This window comes from Rhinatrema bivittatum, chromosome 12 (genome assembly GCF_901001135.1).
Source record: "Rhinatrema bivittatum chromosome 12, aRhiBiv1.1, whole genome shotgun sequence".
Lineage (NCBI taxonomy): Eukaryota > Metazoa > Chordata > Amphibia > Gymnophiona > Rhinatrematidae > Rhinatrema > Rhinatrema bivittatum.
In genome coordinates this window covers 80,338,085-80,361,194 of record NC_042626.1, presented here as the reverse complement: position 1 = coordinate 80,361,194, position 23,110 = coordinate 80,338,085, and the positions used below count along the sequence as shown (strand labels likewise).

Genomic DNA, 23,110 nt, shown 5'->3' with positions numbered 1-23,110 from the left:
TATAGTAGAGTCCCTGGAGGCCATGGCTGGACCAGGGCATCGATGCCGCGCGAACACGGGTTGCGCCTGTGGCTGAAGTATCTGGGTACCTGAGCATTGGACTTGTCCGCCAGTAAATCCATGGCCGGAATTCCCCAATGATCGACAATCATCTGGAAAGCTGTGGGGGACAACTGCCACTCCCCTGGATTCAGGCTTTCCCTGCTGAGGAAGTCTGCTGTGGTATTGTCCTTCCCGGCAATGTGGACGGCGGAGATGTCCTGCAGATTCGCCTCTGCCCAAACCATCAGTGGGGCGATCTCCAGAGATACTTGTCGGCTTCTGGTTCCGCCCTGCCGGTTGATTTAGGCCACCGTGGTGGCATTGTCGGACATCACTCTGACAGCACCGTGCCGTAGTCTGGGAGCGAATCGAAGGCATGCCAAGCGGACTGCCCTGGCCTCCAGGCGATTGATGTTCCACGTTGACTCCCCCTTGTTCCATCGCCCTTGCGCGGTGAGTTCTTCGCAATGTGCTCCCCCAGCCGCCCAGGCTGGCATCCGTGGTGAGCAAGGTCCACGTGGGCGAGGACATCTTCGACCCCCTGCTCAGGTGGTTGGACCGCAACCACCACCGCAGCTGGGTCCGAACTCTGGCCGGTAGAGGAAGGTGCGTGGAATAGTCCCGTCGACGGGGGCTCCAGCGAGAGAGCAGGGAATGCTGTAGAGGTCTCATATGCGCCCGCGCCCAAGGCACCACTTCCAGGGTGGAGGCCATGAGACCCAGAACCTGCAGATAGTCCCAGGCTATGGGCCGACTGGCTCTCATCAGATGCAGGTTACTACCCCAAACCAAATAAGCCTGTTACTTCAATTTCTATGCAAATACAGCATAGTTCTCTGCTTCAACGGCAGGGGAGAAGAAAAAACTGATACTACACACATCCAGCAGAGCTCTCTGCTTCAACGGCAGGGGAGAAGAAAAAAGGGTTCGCACTCACAAAGCGGGGAGTAGCTGGCTTGTTACGGCGGTTACTACCCCAAACCAAATGTGCCTGATACTTCACTTTCGATGCATATCCAGCATGGCTCTCTGCTTCAACAGCATGGGAGAAGAATAAACTGATACTTCAAGCATATCCAGCATAGCTCCCTGCTTCAACAGCAGGGGAGAAGAAAAACAACCAATAAGGGCTGTATAACATAGTCTGGGTAAAACAAATAAGCATGGGTGTAGCTTGCTTATTGCGGCGGTTACTACCCCTACTACCCCTAACTTATCAGCTAGATATTCACTTGGATGCAGCTCCATCACTGCTTTCTACATTAATGGTGGGGGTGGAAGGGAAATAGAACCAAGAGCTAAGAGAAACAGATAAGTATGAGAGAAAAAAGTGTGTGAAGCTTGCTGGGCAGACTGGATGGGCCATTTGGTCTTCTTCTGCCGTCATTTCTATGTTTCTATATGTTTCTATAGGATGCGTTGTTGAAGTTTCAGCTGCCTTTTGGTCGTAAGACTGACCTTGTCTGCCCGAGTGTCGAACTGCACTCCCAGATACTCTATTGACTGAGAAGGCAGTAGGCAGCTCTTGCTGAGGTTGATTACCCAGCCCAAGCTTTCCAGAAGGGCGATCACTCTGTCGGTTGTCCGCAGGCTCTCCTCCCGAGATTTCGCCCTGATCAGCCAGTCGTCCAGGTAGGGATGGACCAGAATCCCTTCCCGCCTGAGTGCCGCTGCCACCACTACTACCACTTTGGTGAAAGTCCGTGGGGACGTGGCCAACCCGAAGGGTAGAGCCCGAAACTGGAAGTGGCGGCCCAGAACCTTGAAGCGCAGGTAGCGCTGGTGATCCGGATGGATCGGAATATGAAGATATGCTTCCGACAGGTCTAATGCCGTGAGGAATTCTCCGGGCTGGACTGCGGCTTTGACGGAGCGCAGAGTTTCCATGCGAAACCTTGATACCCGTAAGTAGCGATTGACTGACTTGAGGTCCAGCACAGGCCGAAAAGTGCCCCCTTTCTTGGGTACCATGAAATAAATGGAATAGTGTCCAGAATTCACTTCCCAGGCAGGTACTGGGAGGATGGCGTTTAAGGACAGGAGCCTCGCCAGGGTAGCTTCTAACGCTGCCTTCTTGTGCCGGGGACATGAAGATTCCACAAACTTGTCCAGGGAAAGACGATGAAAATCCAGATAATATCCTTCCCGGATAACGGCAAGGACCCACTGGTCCGACGTAATCTCGACCCATCTGGGGTAGAAGAGGGTCAACCTGCCCCCTATGGCTTCGTTCCCCAGATGGATCGGCAAATTCTCATTGCGGGGCGCGACCGGGGCCCGAGCCCGGGCCAGCCCCACGCTTGCGCTGCTTGGTCCGAAAGGACTGATTCCTGGCCGGAGGACGAGTCGCCTGATAGCGCCCTCTATATGGAACAAAGCGCTGGGAACTCCTGCCCCTGTAGGGCCGTGGAAAGGAGCGCTGTCCCCTCCTGGATCGATCTTCCGGAAGTCTAGGCACAAGAGAGGCACCCCAGGTAGTGGCTAAGTTATCAAGGTCACTGCCAAAAAGAAATGAGCCCTGAAAGGGTAACCTGGTGAGACGAGACTTCGAAGGGGCATCAGCCGACCATGGCCGTATCCAGAGCTGCCTCCTGGCGGCCACGGAGGACGAAATCCCCTTGGCAGTAGTGCGGACCAAATCCGATGCGGCATCGGTGAGGAAGGAAAGAGCGGACTCCATATCAGCCGCTGGAGCGTTGTTCCTGACCTGAGACAAGCAGGCACGAGTCACCACAGTGCAGCAGGCCGCAATCCGCAAAGACAGAGCTGTCACCTCAAAAGTTTGTTTCAGAATGGTGTCCATTCGTCTGTCATGGGGTTCCCTGAGGGCCGTCCCCCCTTCCACTGGAATAGTAGTGCGCTTGACCACAGCGCTAATTAAGGCGTCCACCTGAGGACATGCCAGGAGGTCCTGGAGAGCCGGAGCCAACGGGTACATGCCTTTCAGGGCCCGGCCCCCTCTAAAGGAAGCCGCCGGCGCCGCCCATTCCAAATCTATGAGTTGCTGAGCTGCCTGCAAGAAAGGAAAATGGCGAGCTGTAGGACGAAGACCTTCCAGCAGGGGGTTCTGCACAGAAGGTACCGAAGCACTGGGACCAGTGATATCCAACTCCGCCAGACACTGAGTCACGAGGTCCGAGAGGTCCTCCTTAGGGAAGAACCGCCTCATGGTTCTATATGGCTCAATCCCCGGGGGGAGGTCCCCCTCATCCGGGAGGTCGGACTCGTCCGGCGAAAACCTCCTGGTCCGATTGATCCGGACTGTCCAGTGGTGGGAGGTCCCGCTCCCGATAAGGCCGTGAGGGTCCAGGCACAGGATCCCTAGGCGCTGCCACCGTAGCGGCAGCCGCAGCAGGCGCCGCAGAAGCAGGTAGCGCAGGAACCGCAGCAACAGCAGGAACCACAGGAGCAGCAGGGACAGCAGGGCCGGAATGGGAAGCCGTCTGCATCTGGACAAAGGCATGAATCCCCTTAAAGAGATCCACCCAGGAAATGGAAGCAGCCTCTAATCGCCGGGGTACAAGATCCCCCGGGACTGAATGGTAAAGACTGCCCCCCAAATCCGGGGTAGCCCCAGGGGAACTGTCAAGAAACTGAGGCTGAGACTGGTTCTGGCCGGAGGGTCCCCCTGCCGCCTCACATTGGGCACATAGTGAGTCTGGCTCAGTACTGCGTGTGGCTCTAAGGTGGCATGCAGAGCAGAGGCCAAGGGCTGAAATGCCTGAGACAAGCGGTTGCGCCGCTGAGGATGCGGCTGCACGCTGATCCATACCAAAGAGAACAAACGCGCAATAATATGCGGCAGCAATAGGCGCGCAATACAACAAGCGCACAATCGCAATAATATGCGGCAGTAATAGGCGCTTAATACAACAGGCGCACAATAGGAAGAATATGCGGCAGCAATAGGCGCTTAATACAGCAGGCGCACAATAATAACAATATGCGGCAGCAATAGGTGCTCAATACAACAGGCGCACAATAGGAAGAATATGCGGCAGCAATAGGCGCTTAATACAACAGGCGCACAATAGCAATAACATGCGGCACCAATAGGCACACAGCACTAAGCAGAGAGCAATATACGCTGAAAGGTAGTCAAAAGGCAATCAGCAGTAAGCCGGTTAGCAATATACGCCGTATGGCATGCAATAGGCTTTCAATAATATGCGGCATATACTAACAGTGGCAGCCAACATGCAAAAGTAATACGATATACGCACAAGGAGGAAGAAAGCCGCGCCCATTACAGGCGCGGAATACCTGAATAGGGCCACAAAATGGCGTCCTCCACGGCTTGCCACGCCGCCGATCCTCGAGACCTCGGAGACCTGGGCGAAGAGATGTACGCCTTACCCGATCTTCGGTGCTTCTAGGCTAGAACACAGGCGGTCTCCGGCTGCGGGGGGGAAAGGGCCGTTACCGTCCACCGCCGCGATTGGAGGAACTGCACCCGCTACCTCGTCCACGCCGGGACCGAGGGCCTCGAGGCCACACCCGAGTCTCCCCCGGGGGCCATGCCCCTGCCGCGGTTCGGCCGGACCGAGGACTTTCCCACCGGGGGGCCACGGTAAGCGCCCCGGGAAGCTCAACTGGGGGGACGGACAGAACGGCCCCTGAGGAGCGCGGGGCTCGATAGTCCTTAGTAAAGAAGAAAAAGTAGAATCTAGAAGGAGAAAAAGAGAAAATTTAAAGTAGGCTTGGAAAGCACGCTGAACCAGCGTGCAGGCACTCCAAACTGCTTTGGAGACGGAAATTACTGAATCGCTGCGCTTCCTGTGGGGCTATATACCCCGTGCTGATGTCAGATCCGTCTCCAACTGCTAGCACGCGGATACTATCCCACTCGTACTGAGTCCATCTGGCTACACGCCAGGAAAAGACATGGTTTAATGGAACAAAGTCAGCATGGCTTCACCCAAGGCAAGTCTGGCCTCACAAATTTGCTTCACTTTTTTTGAAGGAGTTAATAAACATGTGGATAAAGGTGAACCGGTAGATGTAGTATACTTGGATTTCCAGAAGGCATTTGACAAAGTTTCTCATGAGAGGCTTCTAGGAAAAGTAAAAAGTCATGGGATAGGTGGCGATGTCCTTTCGTGGATTGCAAACTGGCTAAAAGACAGGAAACAGAGTAGGATTAAATGGACAATTTTCTCAGTGGAAGGGAGTGGGCAGTGGAGTGCCTCAGGGATCTATTTTGAGACCCTTACTTTTCAATATATTTATAAATGATCTGGAAATAAATACGACGAGTGAGATAATCAAATTTGCAGATGACACAAAATTGTTCAGAGTAGTTAAATCACAAGCAGACTGTGATAAATTGCAGGAAGACCTTGTGAGACTGGAAAATTGGGCATCCAAATGGCAGATGAAATTTAATGTGGATAAGTGCTAGGTGATGCATATAGGGAAAAATAACCCATGCTATAGTTACACAATGTTGGGTTCCATATTGGGTGCTACAACCCAAGAAAGAGATCTAGGCGTCATAGTGGATAACACATTGAAATCGTCGGTTCAGTGTGCTGCAGCAGTCAAAAAAGCAAACAGAATGTTGGGAATTATTAGAAAGGGAATGGTAAATAAAACGGAAAATGTCATAATGCCTCTGTATCGCTCCATGGTGAGACCGCACCTTGAATACTGTGTACAATTCTGGTCACCGCATCTCAAAAAAGATATAATTGCAATGGAGAAGGTACAGAGAAGGGCTACCAAAATGATAAGGGGAATGGAACAGCTCCACTATGAGGAAAGACTAAAGAGGTTAGGACTTTTCAGCTTGGAGAAGAGACGGCTGAGGGAGGATATGATAGAGGTGTTTAAAATCATGAGAGGTCTAGAACGGGTAGATGTGAATCGGTTATTTACTCTTTCGGATAATAGAAAGACTAGGGGGTACTCCATGAAGTTAGCATGTAGCACATTTAAAACTAATCGGAGAAAGTTCTTTTTTATTCAACGCACAATTAAACTGGAATTTGTTGCCAGAGGATGTGGTTAGTGCAGTTAGTATAGCTGTGTTTAAAAGAGGATTGGATAAGTTCTTGGAGGAGAAGTCCATTACCTGCTATTAATTAAGTTGACTTAGAAAATAGCCACAGCTATTACTAGCAAAGGTAACATGGAATAGATTTAGTTTTTGGGTATTTGCCAGGATCAGCCAATTGTCCAGATATGGGTGTACGAGGATTACCTCTTTCCTCAGTGTCGCTGCTACTACCACCATAATTTTGGTGAACGTCCGAGGGGCTGTGGCGAGCCCAAAGGGTAGCGCTCGGAACTGGTAGCGGTGGTCCAGGATCGCGAAGCACAGGAAGCGCTGATGCTCTTGATGGACCGGGATGTGCAGGTATGCTTCTGACAGGTCCAGGGATGTAAGGAATTCTCCTGGCTGTATCGCCCTTATGACCGAGCGCAGGGTTTCCATGCGTAAGTGTGGTACCCTCAGGTAGCGATTGACCGACGAGGTCCAGGATGGGCCGGAACATTCCCTCTTTCTTGGGGAAGATAAAATAGACGGAATAGTGCCTAGTATTTTGTTGTTGCATGGGCATCGGTGTTATGGCCTTTAGGGCGAGCAATTTGGTCAGTGTGGTTTCCACTGCCATCCTCTTGGAGGGTGCGTGGCAAGGAGATTTCATAAACTTGTCCAGAGGGATGTTGTGGAAGTCCAGATAGTATCCCTCTTGAATGATGGTTAGGACCCACTTGTCCGCTGTTATCTCGACCCATCTTTGGTAGAATAGGGCAAGCCTGCCCCCTATGGCTTCTTCCTGTGGATGGGTCGGCTGATTCTCATTGTGGGGTGCGGCTGGGGCCTGCGCCAGAGCCGGCTCCCCTCTTGTGTTTGTTCCGGAAGGACTGGCCCCTGCCTGTGGGGCGAGGGGCTTGTTAAGTACTCTTGTAGGGTCTAAAACGCTGTGATCCTCTGCCCTTAGGTAATCTGGGAGAGGGGCGTTGGCTTCTTTTGTTCTTGTCCTCGGGTAGCCGAGATACTGGGGATTCACCCCATTTGTCGGCTAACTTCTCCAGTTCGCTCCTGAAAAGGAGGACTCCTTTAAAGGGCATTCTCGTGAGTTTCGTATTGGAAGTCGCGTTGGCTGACCAACTTCGGAGCCAGAGTTGCCTTCTGGCTGCCACTATGGAAGAAACGCCCCTGGCTGAGGTGCAAACCAGGTCAGAGGTCGCATCCGTGAGAAAGGTACCAATGGTTCTAGTGCTTCGACAGGCGCAGCGGTGTTCCTGATCATGGATAAGCAGACGCGTGTCACCACGGCACAGCAGGCAGCAATCTGCAGTGACATAGCTGATACGTCAAATGACTGTTTAAGGATGGATTCCAGACGTCTGTCCTGGGCATCCTTGAGTGCCGCTCCTCCTTTGGCTGGGATGGTAGTGAGCTTTGTGACCGCGCAGACCATGGCGTCCACTTTGGGGAACACCAGGAGATCTCTGGCTGAGAGTTCCAGTGGGTAGAGGGCTTCTAGGGCCCATCCGCCTTTGAAAATGGCCTCCGGAGCATCCCATTCCGGGTCAATCAGATGTTGTTCAGCTTGCAGGAGAGGGAAATGGCGGGAGGCCTGATGGAGTCCCTCTAGGTGAGGGTTCATCTTCGGGTCCCCTGTGGCACTAGTGCCCGGGATGGCGAGCTCCTTCAAGCTGTGAGCCACGAGATCTGATAGCTCGTCTTTGGAGAAAAAACACTTCATGGTACGGTAAGGTTCCGTTCCTGGAGGAATTTCCCCTTCCTCCAGGGATTCTTGATTTTCATCTGAGTTGTCCTTGGCCCCTATGGTGAGGCTTTTGGCCAGGGGAGTCACGTCTCTGGAGGGCCTAGATGGCCCTGGGAGGTTAGGGTCCTCTGGGGGAGGCTATGGTTGTGTCATCGGTGGCGCCGAATTCTACCCAGGAAAAGGATCCTGGGTCTAAATTGAAAGCCGCTGCGTCCCCTGGGAGCCCCATTTGAGGGAGGCTCGTGCTGGGGATAAAGAGGTCCGGTGTACTATCGGTGGATCTGGATTCCTGTACTGGCTGGGGGAGGGTCTTGACCTGGTTCTCCCAGAGCCTCCTCGCACAGGGCCGTGGCCTCTTCTTGCTGCGCAGCTCTTATGTGGCAGGCTGGGCAGAGGGCTTGTGCCTTGACCTTCTTGGCTGGTGGTGCCATGTTTTGTGCCCGTAGGATTGCAGGAAGCCCCGTTTAATGCGTGCGCCGGGAGGCTTAGTTATGTGCTCCGGGTGTGCCAAAGATGCGCTCGTAGGCAGAGATGAGCGTTCACAAAGATGCGTGCGCCGCTGTGCACACAGGTTTAACTTATGCACCAGGTGCTGTTGAGCGTGTGGCTGTGCGCCCGGCCCCCTCGTGTGCGCCGTTGTGCGCACCGCACTTATGCGCGCGCCGTTGTGCGCACAAGTAAGTTGTGCACCCGGCTCGTCTCTGTGCGCATGGCTCGGTTAGGTGGACAGGACGGCAATCGATGGGAATGGCGTCGGCGACCACGCGAGCAATATGGCGACCACCTCTGAGTGTTCTCCACGTGGGAGGACCCTTGTATCGGATCGGGTCTAGCCCGGACGGGGCTGATCAACCCGATAGCACAGATGCCGACTGGCGATCCGTGCGGCTTTCCGACCCTCGGAAACCGGAGACTTTTAGAAAGTTTTCTACCTTACTTTGTCTCGGCATTTCCCGGGTTTCATTCCGGGTGGTCTCCGGCTGTGGGGGGAGAGGGAAAAGTACCTCCACCGCCGTGGTCGGTGTTGCACCTACTGCCTCTCAGCCGCTCCTGTTGCCAGGGGCTAAGTCCATGCCGGGAACCGGCTGCAAGACCAAGGCCTACCTCTGAGGGATCTCAGAAATCACCTAAGGAATTCTCAACTGGGGGTGGGACCCGTAGGTATCACCGCAGGAGAGCGGGGCTCGTCTGTAGAGGTAAGGTTTCTTCTTGTTTGGAATTTTCTTTGGTTTGAATATTCTAGCGCTGTGCAAGCATTTATAGAGTCCTGAACTGCTATGGAGATGGAAAATACTGAAAAGCAGAGCTTCCTGCAGGGGTATATGTACTGGTGGTGATGTCAGATTGAAATCTGACTCAGTCTCCAACTGCTATCAGGAGCACACTATACCCATTGGTCCTGAGTCCATCTGCTACACGCTAGGAAATAGAGCCAGAAGGCCCCCTATCTTTGGAACTGAAGAGTAGATCAGCCTCATCTCATTGAGAGGATTTTGCCCGACTTCCACCCTAAGAGGGGCCATCTCTTCCAGGATGACATCCGTGAAAGGACTGATTCCAGAACTGCTGCTAACCGCAGAACTGTCTCGGCGCCTGAAATCTTCGATTCCACTTGAAGCGGGAGCGAGAAGGAAGGAAGGTCTTTCCTTTTTGTTCTATCTTCCAGCAAATTATGGACCTTATTCTCACCAAGGGACTTGATCATCTCCTCTAAGTCTTTACTTTAAAGGGCAAAGATCCCAACTGTGACTTAGAAGAAATATCAGCAGACCAATTCCTCAGCCAGAGAAGGCGCTGGGCCGAGACTGCAGACACCATTGTCCTGGAAGAGGTTCTGAGAAGGTCATACAAAGCATCCGCATTGTACGCCACAACGGCCTCCAGCCGCTCGGCCTGTAAAGCCTCAGACTCAAAGACTTGTCCATTTGCAACTGTTGCTGCCGCTCCGGTGACCTTCAAACCTATAACCAGAGTATCCCACTCCCTGAACAGAACAGTGCTAACCGACCCATGGAAAGGAAAAGATTTTGCTGGACCTCAGAGGCCAACCATAACAGGGTCCACTGCTCCCAATTCAAAATCCTCCCAAGGGACCTCTATGCCCAGCTCCTCCAGAACCACAGGAATAAGTGGGCTCAGCTCTTACTTACAGAACAATCTCACCACCTTAGGGTCATCTCCCTTGACAGCCATGATCCATGACAGCATCTGATCCAGGTCCTGATCATCTGCTCCCGGCCTTGCATCCTGAGGATCCAGCCCCTGGCCACCATCTTTGTCTGAATCAGCCGAAGAGCTATCTGTAGCAGCCAGCGGCACCGAGGCCCTCAGAAGTCGCCTGACTCTAGGTGCCCCAATCTCTGCAGAGGTCCTGGATCTCTTCAGGGGCCTGACCGAGGCCTCCTTCCCAGACTTACGACGTGCAGCCTTTCTGGTCTTATAGGCCTTGTGAAGCAAAAGCACAAATTCCGAGGAAAAGGAAGTGGCATTAGAGGTCCCCGTCCCCCCACGGTCTTCCTCCCTAAGGGGCCCTCCTTGGCCTCTGGACCTCCCCACCTCCGGAGATAAAGGGGAAGGGAAATCCCTGCCCCCTCCCATGCTCAGCGGGAACGGATCATCAGAGGTCAGCCGCGCCGACAAGAGCCTCCCAGGCTCGTGGCGAGCAATCGATTTGACCCCTTACCCTGCTTCCTGAAGGACCATCCCCACCGGGGAGGCATTGGGAGCAGAGAACATCGCACAAGAGACGCGACTGCGCGTCTCCTCAAGCAGAACAAGCCACTCCACGCAGCATGGAAAATAAATGCCGAGTCGACCGCAATGCAGGGCAAGGGGGAGAAGGGAGGCACCAGAGAAAAGGGAGCAGCTTAACAGGAACCACTGGAGATAGGAGCGATCAGTGCAGGAACAGACACTCGCTGACTCTAATCAAACCCCACCTGTTTTACCTCCTCCATGCACTTAACTTTTCTTCTTATTTTAAAGGTACTTCACGTAGGCAGGCAGCAGGCTCCACTGGTCCCTCAGGGTGAGTGATCCAGGACCTCCAGGTTTCAACCCTGGCCGGCATGAAGAAGTAGTCTGTGAGTTATAAGGGTCCTCAACCCCCTGCTCGTCTGCCTCGAGAACCAGAAGGGATGGCCCAACCAGGACCTAGCTACCCTCTGGGAGGCCACTGATGACAAGTATAATCTCTGACTTTTTTTTTTTAGTTTAAGTCAGACTGCAGCCTTTGCACTTCCATCTGCTAGAGACAGAGAAATACTGAGGGACTGCAGGTGGCACCTCAGCTTAAGTGGCAGTGTCAGTAAAACTTTCTCTGTCTCCATCTGCTGGAGGGAAGGCAACACCCAGGAGTCTGGACTGATCTGGGTATGTACAGGGACCTCTGTTTCACTGTCTTATTGTACAATATTCTGAGAAGGTCTTGTGTGGATTCTTTCCCTTTGCAGTTACTGTCTGTACCTCTGTGACAACTGGAAGAGACACCAGGCAGTCACCCAGTTACCTGCATGCTGTCCATTAGCACAGAATTTCTTCTGAGACAGCTTCAGCACACGCTGATCTTCTTCCTAGGGGGAAAGAAAGCAGAGTCAGCAACAGGCTTTCAGCATCTTGGGATGCACAATTCCAAGGAAGGCCTTCTCAACCTATTCCATTGCCAAGAGAAAGAAAACCTGCAGTGAGTAATGAGTCCTTCCCAGTCCCAGAGTCCATACCACCACTTGCACTATTCATCATATACCTGCACATCTTCCACATAAATAAGCGGAAATCCCATCTGTTCAGTCCAAGTGCTCATCACAGCAGCAATGGGCTTCCCACTGGCCTTCTGCAAGCAGTTCCACAGGTCCTCTGCAGGGCAAATGCAAAAAAAGTAATATGTGCCTGCCCTGCCTCAGGAAGACATGCATGCAACCTCTCATGCAGAGCCCCGGGAAACTGCTGAGTGACATGCTCCCTCCCCCACGCCTCATCACTTTGCTACGATCACATATGGCATAGACATAACAGCAGATGGCAGCAGCTGTCCACTAAATAGTCAGCTCCAGCTTGTCCCTACATATTACCAGTGGCTGCGTTCTTCTCCTGAAACTTTGTCAAGTATAAATTCATTCCTTTCCGGAAGTCCTTAAAAAGAAAAGGACAACAGGTCGCTGATGAGGTCCTTCTGTTCTGCTTTTCATTACATCCTACCCAGTTTAAGGCAGGCAGAATTTTATTTCTCACATCAAGGAGTTCATTTTTATTCTTTATCCATGTTATTTATTATATTTATAATTTTTTATATACCACATTTTTCATGCGAACATATCAAACCGGTTTACAGTAGGTAGCAAATATTCATTTAATGATATTTGATTTCCAAAAGGAAAAGGAAGTAAATACATGGTTTCATAATATAATTAAATAAACTAAGCCTATGTTAGAAGATTTATTAATTTTTTGCATGCTTCATAAAATAAACAGAGAAAAGAATATGCACATCACAAACTCCTTTTACAAAAGTCCCACATTCTACAAATGGGTGGTTACCCAGCCCTAAGAAATATGGATAAGAAAAGGTGAGGGGAGGGGGGTGTTACATCATTGCTCAAGCTCCTCTTCCATGCTTGATATTTGCTGTGCAGCCATTTATTTCTTTTCATAGAGTGTTACCCAGACTAGGTCCCGGTTTGCACTTAGAGGCAACACAGACATAAGCCTGGGGAGTTGGGTATCAGTACCCTTTCTGCCCTCAGCTACGGAACAGAATGGGAATTAGTCAAGAAAAATCTTTTATTATGCAACATTCCTTCTCATCATAGCTTCACTGGTTAAGTCTCATCTGAATAGTATTTTACAAAGAACAATTGGTTCTTACCTGCTAATTTTCATTCTTTTGGTACCACTGATCAGTCCAAACAGCTAGGTTATGCCTCCCTTCCAGCAGATGGAGACAGAGAAAAACTTGAAAGGCACCCCCCGCTTAGTCTGGTGTGCCACCTGCGATCCCTTCAGTATAATCAATACCATAGCAGAATGAAGTAAATCTAAGAACCAATGGCTAGACCAAAAAACAGCTCAACAGTAAACTTTGAAACTATGCACATGGAAGAAGTACTGATTTGGATATTTCCAATATCGTTTCTCTCTTCAATATACTCTGCAGAAAAAACATCTGACAATGAAAAGGACAAAATATATATATACAGAGCGGACTCTCCAGACCAGAATACCCCGGGTGGGCATCTGGACTGATCCGTGGTATTACAGGAATGAAAACTAGCAGGTAAGAACCAATTTTCCTTTCCCTGTACGTACCCGGATCAGTCCAGACAGCTGGGATGTACCCAAGCTGCCCTATATGGGGTGGGACCTGGAGAGTCCCGCTCGAAGAACACTGCTGCCAAAACAGTCGACATCCGGGGCCCGGATATCCAAACGATAATGCTTAGCAAAGGTGTGTAGAGACTTCCAAGTAGCCGCTCTGCAAATCTCCTGCGGCGAAACAAACCGACTCTCTGCCCAAGACGCCGCCCGAGATCTGATCGAATGAGCTTTTAGACCATCCGGCACTGCCCGTCCGTGACATATATATGCCGAAGCTATACCTTCCTTCAGCCATCGGGCAATGGTAGCTTTGGATGCCTTATGTCCTTTGTTAGGACAAAAAGATGGTCAGACAACCTAAAATCATTAGTCACCTCCAAATATCAAAGGAGAACCCGTCAGACATCCACTTTCCTCAAGTCGAGAGCCTGAAGGAAATCATGATCCAAATCTGGAAAAGCCAGCAACTCCACTGACTGATTCAAGTCAGTGGGGGTGGAAGGGAAATAGAATCAAAAGGTTACTAAGAGCCAAGAGTAACAGATAAGAATGAGAAAAAAAAAGTGCAAAACTTGCTGGGCAGACTGGATGGGCCGTTTGGTCTTCTTCTGCCGTCATTTCTATGTCTCTATGTTTCAAGTGAAACCCCGACACAACCTTTGGTAGAAAGGAGGGTACCATTCTAAGGGACATCCCAGAATCGGAAATCCGCAGAAAAGATTCCTTACAGGACAACGCTTGAATCTCAGATATTCATCTTGCCGAACAGATAGCCACTAGGAAAATCACCTTGAGCGTTAGGTCTTTTAAAGTGGCCCGTTTGAGAGGCTCAAAAGGAAGGCCGCACAACCCCCGAGAACCAGATTTAGACTCCAAGAAGGACACATTGGTCGAACTGGAGGGTTCAAATGATTAGCACCCTTCAGAAAATGTGCCACGTCAGAATGGGCTGCAAGGGATGCCCCGTCAATCTTTCCCCTTAAACAGCCCAGAGCCGCTACCTGAACCCGGAGAGAACTGTACGCCAACCCTTCTTGTAAAAAGGTGAGAATATGAACAATGGTGGCTCACCGTGGGGAAAGATCCAACCTACTACACCATGAATCGAAAACCTTCCGGACATATGTAAGCGAAGTAGATGTCTTTCATACCTGTAGGAGGGTGGAAATGACTGAATCTGGATAACCCTTCTTCCTCAACTGCCTCCTTTCATAAGCCAGGCCGCTAGACAAAAGCAAGCTGCCTGATCGAAAAATACTGGACCATGCCGAAGCAGATTCAGAAGATGACAGACAAAAAGGGCCATCCATCAAGTTGACCAGATCCGTGAACCTCGGCCCTCTGTGGCCATTCCGGGGCTACGAGGATGACCGACCCCGGGGGTGGGTCTCTATTCTTAAGACCTTGCCCACCAACGGCCAAGGTGGAAAAACGTAGAGCAGAATGTCATGGGGCCATGGAAGGACCAGAGCATCCACTCCTTCCACCCCGTGCTCCCTTCTGCGACTGAAGAAACGAGCTGCCTTCACGTTCCGCCAAGCCGCCATCAATTCCAGATGGGACACTCCCCACAGACGAGTTAAGAGCTGCATCACTTCCTTGGATAGCTCCCACTCTCTGGGGTCTAACTGTTGTCGGCTGAGAAAATCCGCCTGAACGTTGTCTACCCCAGCTATGTGTGAAGCTGCCAATCGGGCGAGACTGCATTCCGCCCAGACCATCAGCTTGTCCACCTCCCCGGCCACCTTCTTGTTCCCCCTTGGCGATTGATGTATGCCACCATCGTCGCGTTGTCAGACAAAATCCATGCGACTAGTGCTGGACAAGAAGGAGAAAGCTGCGCAGTGCCAAGCGTACTGCTCTTGTTTTCAAGCGATTTATGGACCCCTTCGCCTCCTGACATGTCCACTGACCTTGCGCCGACCACGATTGGCAAACTGCCCCCCAACCGGAGAGAGGATGGCATCCATTGTTGCAATTACCCGCTGGGGCTCTTCCAGGTCCACCCCGCAGCGTAAATACTCGGAGACCAACCACCATCTGAGAGTGGCTCTGGCGGGGTCCATGAGCAGTAACACTAACTGGAACTCTTCTGACTTGGGATTCCAGCGGGAAAGCAACGCCCTCTGCAAAGGTCTCATATGAACAAAGGCCCAGGGGACTAACTCCAGAGTAGATGCCGTAGAACCAAGAACCTGCAAGTAGTCCCATACCTTGGGCATCGGTAGGGCCAACAGCCGCTGAATCTGAGACGTCAACTTGTCTATCCGCTCCTGCAGGAGGAAATCTTTGCCAACAGCCATGTCGAATCGGGCTCCCAAGAAATCCAGCACCTGGGACGGGACCAAATGGCTCTTGGAGAAATTGACGACCCATCTGAGAGAGTGAAGACGCTGTAAGACCGAGCAAACTGCTATCTTGCAAAGCTCCTTCGACTTCGCCCGAATGAGCCAATCGTCCAAGTAGGGATGAACCAAGATCCCTTCCCGCCTGAAAGCCACCGCCACTGCTACCATCACCTTGATGAAGATGTGGGGAGCCATCGCCAATCCAAATGGAAGTGCTTGGAATTGATAATGCTCGCCCAAGACCATAAACCGCAGAAACCTCTGATGATGTTCTCGGATCCCTATGTGAAGATAAGCCTCCGTCAGATCCAACTAGGCCAAAAATTTGCCTTTGCAGACAGCCGCAATGACTGACTGCAGAGTTTCTATGTGAAAGCAGGGCACCTGAAGCACCCTGTTCACTTTCTTCAGGTCAAATATCGGGCAGAAGGAGCCCTCCCTTCTTGGGAACCACGAAATATATGGCATACCTGCCAGTCCTGCGTTCAATGGGTGGAACTGGAACAATGGTTCCCAGGGCTTGGTTCACCACCTGTTTTGCCCGAGACCTGCAGGGAGACACCAAAAACAGGTCTCGCAATGGGCAAGCAAAATCTAAAGCATAACAGTGTTCTATGATGCTTAGAACCCACTGATCCGAAGTAATCTTGATCCATTCCTAAAAAAACAGAGAGAGGCGACCTATCTCCAGAACGGAGGAGTGGGTCGGCGCACCTTCATTGGGAAGACTTGTTGCTGGAAGATCCTTGGGAGACCCCTTTATGGGGAGGCCTTCGGCCGCGAAAGGAATGAGCCCAAGCCTGGGACCTCACTGACGGGTGCCGCGGAGTGAAGGAAGGGGCTCTGCCCTGACGAAAATGGTGCTGTCCCCAAAAACGGGAACGAGATGAACTGAAGGTCCTAGAAGGCCTAGGCTTGTCCTCCAGAAGCTTGTACACTTTATTGTCCCCTAGGGACTTGATGAGATGTTCTAGACTGTCGCCAACTAAAGATTTTCCTTTGAACGGAAGAGCCCCCAACTGAGACTTGGAAGAGACGTCAGCGGACCAATTGCGGAGCCATAGAAGCCTCCTGGCCAACCCCGCAGAGACCATCGTGCGCGAGGAAGTACTGAGTAGAGCATACAATGCGTCTGCGGTATACGCAACTGCTTCCTCCCATGCTCCGCCTCCGCCGGGGGAAGATCCTGAGTAGTGAGTAACTGTTGCTCCCATCTCAGGGTTGCCCGCTGCATGAGACTACTGCAGACAGCCGCTCTGACGCCGAGCGCCAACACCTCAAAGATCCGCTTAAGAAAGACCTCAAGCTTCCTATCCTGCAGATCCTTAAGCGCAGCCGCTCCTGCCACCGGAATCGTTCTGCGCTTGGTGATGGCCGAAACGGCCGCGTCCACCTTAGGGACTTTGAGAAGATCCAACAACTCCTCTGGTAGCGGATAAAGCTTCTCCATAGCTCGGCCGACCCGCAGACTGGCCTCCAGCGTGTCCCACTCCCGGGTCATGAGCTGCAATAGCATTGGGTGGAAAAGAAAAGTCCTAGGGGGAGCCTGAAGACCCGACAGAATGGGATCCACCGTAGAAGGCTCAGAAACTTGCTGCAGAGCCTGAATCCCCAGCTCCAACAGAACATGAGGGATCATAGGATCAAGCTCCTCCCTTCGAAACAATCTGAGCACCCGCGGATCATCTCCCTCAACCGGGACGGATTTGTCAACCTCATCGCGTACACGCTGGGAGGGTCCTGCGATGAAAGATCCGGGGGTTCCACTAGCGGAGCCCCTGTCGCATCCGAAGTCCCACAGACCGTCCGAATTCTAGCTGCGTCCTGGCCCTCAGCAGGCCTGGAAACCTTCACTGGTTGAGACTCCTGTGACTGTAAATCTGCTTCTGCCTCAAGATACGCTTTGTGCAGTAAAAGCACAAACTGGGAAGAAAAAGGGTGCTGCCTTTTTAAGGCCCCCCCCCCCCCCGCCCCGGGGGGAAACCCCGAACGCTGATTGGGAACGGGGCAGCCAGCAGATTCTTCCCTGCACTTCAGGACCGCGTGAGGGACGCCCAACTGTCGCACCTAGTTACCTCCGACAGCCCTTGTTCCCCGGAAATGCATCGGGAGCAGAGGCCATCGCGGGAGAGCCGCACAGCCAGCTCCCCTCAGGAAGAACACCACGATCCCCGCGGCATTTTCAACGCAGCTGCGACAAGGGAAATCAACTCAGCAAAATACTATCACTTCCAGAGACCCGGGAGACCTGAGCCAGCTAAGCTTTCTTTGGTTTTGTTTTTTTTTTCTTTTTCTGTTGCTCACAATCAACTAGGGGAATGAAACGTCCCTGGGTCTAGGCTTAGCAACAGCAGGTCTCACCAGAGGAATGGCAACGTCTCTGGGCTGTTAGGGGGAGGGACCGGCCCACTGGTAAATCCCCCTACTCACCAGTTTGACAAACAAGCTCCGGGCAACCAGGCTGTCAGGGCCCCCAACCCCAGCCGTGCCTACTACCATGGGGGATAGGCTCCAAGCCCTTGGGAGGACTTGTACTCCTTTTCTCTCAGTATTCTGTTTGGGTTTTTAACCAATTCATCTAGCCAGAGGAAATTAAAGGTACAAAGCCCTTCTCAACAGAAGGCTAACTTTGATTTCTTCTTCTTTTTTTTTTTTTTTTTTTTAAAGGTCCTGTCATCTGCTGGAGACAGAGAAATATTGAAGGATCGCAGGTGGCACACCAGACTAAGAGGGGGTGCCTTTCAAGTTTTTCTCTGTCTCCATCTGCTGGAAGGGAGGCATAACCCAGCGGTCTGGACTGATCCAGGTATGGTGAACACCAGGAATTCTTTATTCTGCACAAACCATCATAAAAAGCCCGACTCAGGCCGAGTTTCGCTCATTTGAACTGCTTCAGGGGCTATCAGAACAAAACAGATATAATCTCATATAAAGACATATAAAAACACATACACTATACATACATAATTAAATCATATGAAATATAAAATCAAATAGAATTATTCAAAAACATTATGCACAATTAATGAAAAAGTGACAAAAATTGTGACAACATTCAGTGACCAAGATTTGGAAGAAATGATCTATATTAAGGATGGTCTATTCTAATAAAATTAATTAAAATAGTAACAAGATGTGACATCCTTCCTTAATGGGAAAAAATCCTATATCTGTATGTATATATATATATATATATATATATATATATATATATATATATATATATTAAATCAAATGAATTGGTGCAGTCTATTGATTTTTTAAAAAAGGAAATACCTATTACAGTTGATGTCAGTGGTTGCCTGCATGCATCAGTTCAGCTTTCCTGAGTATGCTAAAAATATATACAAAGTAAGTTGAGGCTAAAAATCATATCGATTACCTAAAAGAAAAATAATTTTAAAGACATTTAAACCATCTTGAATACCAATTAAACTCTCTCTCAAGAACAATAATAGAAAAAATTACACATTGACGTCTGGCTGAAACTCTCATTGTATATTGCCAGAAGTCAGTCATGCCGGAAAGCATACTGTCGACTTGTGCGCTGACAGCCTTTTAAATAAATTCATCTTAAAAACATTATAAACCAATTTTAAAGTTTTTTTCTCAAGGAACAACATACTGCCAAATCTATACTATCAGCTTATGCGCTGACAGTCATTTAAATGCCAAACTTCGCGCCAAAATAATTATCTTTCAAAAAAACAAAGAAGGTTTATTGTAGGAACACATGGCTCTAACGCAAAAATTTATTTTTGAAACGAATTTTTAGATCTTTACTATCGCCTTGTACATTGGCAGCCATTTAAATGCCAAAATACGCGCAAAAAAAAAACTTTAAAAAACAAACAAAACATTGAAGGTTTATTTCTAGGGAACAACATGGCTCATCCACCAAGAATTATTAAATATTACTTAAATTATGTTCTTAAAAAAAAAAAACAAACCCTCTCAGGCACTAATGCCTCTGTTTAATAACCATATAAAATCATAACAGGAGCTGCCGTTTTGCTGCACCAAAATCAAGAAAATCTCACCACCACAATCTTGATAGGTCGGTGCAATCGCTTTTAACAAACCGGAAATGCCAGCCTGCGCGTAGTACTTGCCATTTAAATACTTCCTTTATGCGCCATTTCTGCGCAAGGATTATAAAATAAAAATAAAATAATAAACCAGCTAAAAAGACACCGGATAATTCAGGAAAACAACCACCACTTTCGGTCTCAGCAGGATCAAGGGCAACAAACCCAAGATTGAGCCTACTCTCGCGGCGACGGACACACACCACAGCGCCCACCTCAGGACCCTCTGCCCTCTCGGTACCATACGCCGGTCATTTTAAACCAAAGGAGCGTGCTTAGGGACCGCCCTCCCTTCTTTGGCAGCCCTAACACTCCAATTTCACCAAGCCCACCTTCTAAACTCACCTGCACTTGGACCCCCAAACTGTCACCCTCTGCTAGCTTCTCTGCATTCAGACTCACACTCTGCTACCAGCCACCTCCCAGCCCTCTGGGCGACAGTCTTTCACTCAAATTTCTTCCACAGCCCGCACAAGGAGAGAAGCATGACACAAGGCCACCCTATCCCCTACACCACAGTCTCCGCTCCACTGAGAAAACTTCCACGCAACCCAAAACGCACCAAAACATCATCCCACACCCAACTTCTAGGACTTGCTCTCTTCTCATTGACACTCTTCAATGCTCAATCTCTCACGAAGAAATCACACATTCTTAATGATTATCTCCTGGACTCAAAGCCAGACATCTGCACTATAACTGAAACTTGGCTCAAACCTACGGATATAGCTTTGATAAATCATCTTCCTATACATATCTACGATTTCTTCTCACTACCCAGACTCAAAAAGAGAGGCGGTGGCCTTCTACTACCATAGCCGCCAAAAAAGAGCTGAGGCTAACCCTACAACCAGCCAAATCTAATTCGAAATTAGAGCTAGGCCTTTTCAAATCTGACAGGCTTCAAATCCTCCTTATATACACTCCACCCGGACTTCTGGACTCAGGACGCTTCTCCTATTGTGGAAACCATAGCGAAGTATGTAACATTGGATTCCCCAGCCATGATCTTAGGGGATTTCAACCTACACATGGATTCAACCCCACTCTCCACCAACTGCGATGCATTTCTCACCTCCCTCACAGCCATGGGCTTCAAGCAAATTATTAACAAACCCACCCACAAAGCTGGTCACACGCTAGACCTCATCTTCATTAACTCTGGTCTTACTCAATCTACACCTCCCAAATGCGTCCCAGTCCCATGGTCCGACCATACACTGATTTCCACCACCCTCAAGTTGAAAGAAAATCTGTCATCTCAACCATTCCAATCTACAATTCACTACAGGAAAACTTGCACGTCAGATGTCCTAAGCAAACACCTAGCCAAAGAACTTCTTAACCTAGACATCTCAAACCCATCACGGCACTAACCTCATGGTACTGCATCACCGAAGCTGTAGCTAATAAACTATGCCCTCTCACAACCAAAATAATCAATCCAGCTGCAAAAAATAAACAACCTTGGTTCTCCAATGATCTCAGAAAACTTAAACAAGACCTTAGACAGAAGGAAAATAAATGGCGCAAGACCCCTTGCCCTGGTACTCTTACGACCTATAAATCTGCACTTCACTTTTGCAGGAACGCAACTCTACGAACAAAAAGATTTTTACGCTACCAGAATTCACGATCTCATTTTCGACGCTAAGACCCTGTTCTCATATGTCTCAGAGCTTACAAAAACCACCACCCCGGCCATTCTGGACGACCAAGCTCAATCTAAAGCTAATGATCTTGCATCCTTGTTCCAGAGCAAAATCTCCAACCTTCTTTACTAGGCTACCCCCTAGCTCTACTCTTCCGCCCTCTTCCAGCTCTTACCATCACAACTACAACTGCATCTCTCAATTCATTTGAACCCACTTCTACCTTGGAGATAGAAAACATACTAAAGAAAATGAAACCCTCCACCCACCCTGCCGACCATATCCCATCTAAGCTTCTTCTATTGGTACCAGACACCATCACCAAGTTTTTGACCGACATCATAAATTGCTCTCTCTTTCTGCCTCCCAACCTTCAGGAAGAGACTTAAGACTTGGCTCTTCAAACAAGCTTTCCCAGACTCCAGCTAATGTCCTTCAACTTCAAGTTCTATAACACAACCAGCTCACTTAACTGTTCATTGTAAATATTTAAAATGCTATTAACCTTTTCTTTTTCCTTCCTCTCCCAGTTTAAGCATCCCTGTTTTTTGTAACTGCTTTCTTCCGCACTACAGTTCCAGTTTGTTTTTTCTTTCTATGCACCACTGTTTTAATGTAAACCAGCATGATGTGATTTTATCATGAATGCCGGTATATAAAAACCTTAAATAAATAAAAAATAAGTAAATTTTCCCACCCTCAAACCCTTGCTTAAGAAACCGAATCTAGATCCTAAGAACCTGAACAATTTCCGCCCTGTTTCCAATCTGCCTTTTGTCGCAAAAATCATGGAAAAATTATTCAACGCTCAACTCTCAGAATATCTCGAAGACCACAAAATACTCCAGCCCTCCCAATACGGATTCCGCAAATCGCTTAGCACTGAAACACTCCTCACCTCCCTCACAGACCATCTCATCATGGGCTTAGACAAAGGGCACTCCTTCCTGCTGGTTCTCGACATCTCGGCGGCCTTTGACGCGGTGAACCATAACATCCTCCTAAATAGACTTTCTGACATTGGGATAACTGGAACAGCCCTTAGTTGGTTCATCTCCTTCCTCAGTAATAGAGGATTCAAAGTCAAAGTCAATAACAAAGAGTCCCCATGCATCAGTTCTCCACTAGGTGTACACCTCAGGGCTCTTCGCTATCTCCCATGCTCTTCAACATCTACCTCCTTCCCCTCTGCCAATTGTTAACAAATCTAAAGCTGAAACACTATCTATACGCCGACGACATGCAAATTCTGATCCCTATAACTGAATCCCTGACAAAAACACTTAAGTTTTGGGACAACTGCCTCCAATCCATCAATCTCCTCACCAGCCTCAATCTGATTCGCAACCCTGCCAAGATGGAACTCCTCCTCATTTCACCAGAAAACAATGATACTCTCCAGCTGACCCAACCCAACACCCTAATCACTCAAGCAAGAGACCTGGGAGTAATAATAGACAGTCATCTGAACTTAAAGAATTTCATGAATCACACCACCAAGGATTGCTTCTACAAACTCCAAGTATTAAAAAGAATTAAACCTCTCTTTCATTTCCAAGACTTCAGATCATTTCTCCAGGCCATCCTGTTTTCCAAAGTAGACTACTGCACCTCTATTTTGCTTGGTCTTCCTACCGCCACTACCAAACCGCTTCAGATGCTTCAAAACGCGGCCGCTAGAATCCTGACGAACACCAACAGAAGAGAACATATCACGCCCATCCTCAGAGAGCTACACTGGCTTCCAATAAGCTACAGAATCCTTCACAAATCCCTTACCACCATTCATAAAACCATTCACCACCAGCTCCCCATCGACCTGCAACTCCCAAACTCCACACCTCTTCAAGACCTATTAGGGAAGCCTACAAAGGTTCCCTGCACGTCCCTTCTTCCAAATCTACCCACCTGACAACCACCAGAGA

General features: G+C 49.6%; 1 protein-coding gene across 3 annotated transcripts in view; it reads right to left on the bottom strand.

Moving 5' to 3' along the window:
- Positions 1–23,110, bottom strand: part of LOC115073621 (puromycin-sensitive aminopeptidase-like) — a 325,446-nt gene that overhangs the window by 130,177 nt on the left and 172,159 nt on the right. For all 3 annotated transcript variants that reach the window (XM_029572186.1, XM_029572187.1, XM_029572185.1), the window contains exons 12-14: positions 11,855–11,915; positions 11,530–11,639; positions 11,293–11,356 (exon numbers count right to left, since the gene is read on the bottom strand). In XM_029572186.1, the coding sequence (XP_029428046.1) occupies positions 11,293–11,356; positions 11,530–11,639; positions 11,855–11,915 (235 nt within the window). The remainder of the gene's footprint in view (positions 1–11,292; positions 11,357–11,529; positions 11,640–11,854; positions 11,916–23,110) is intronic.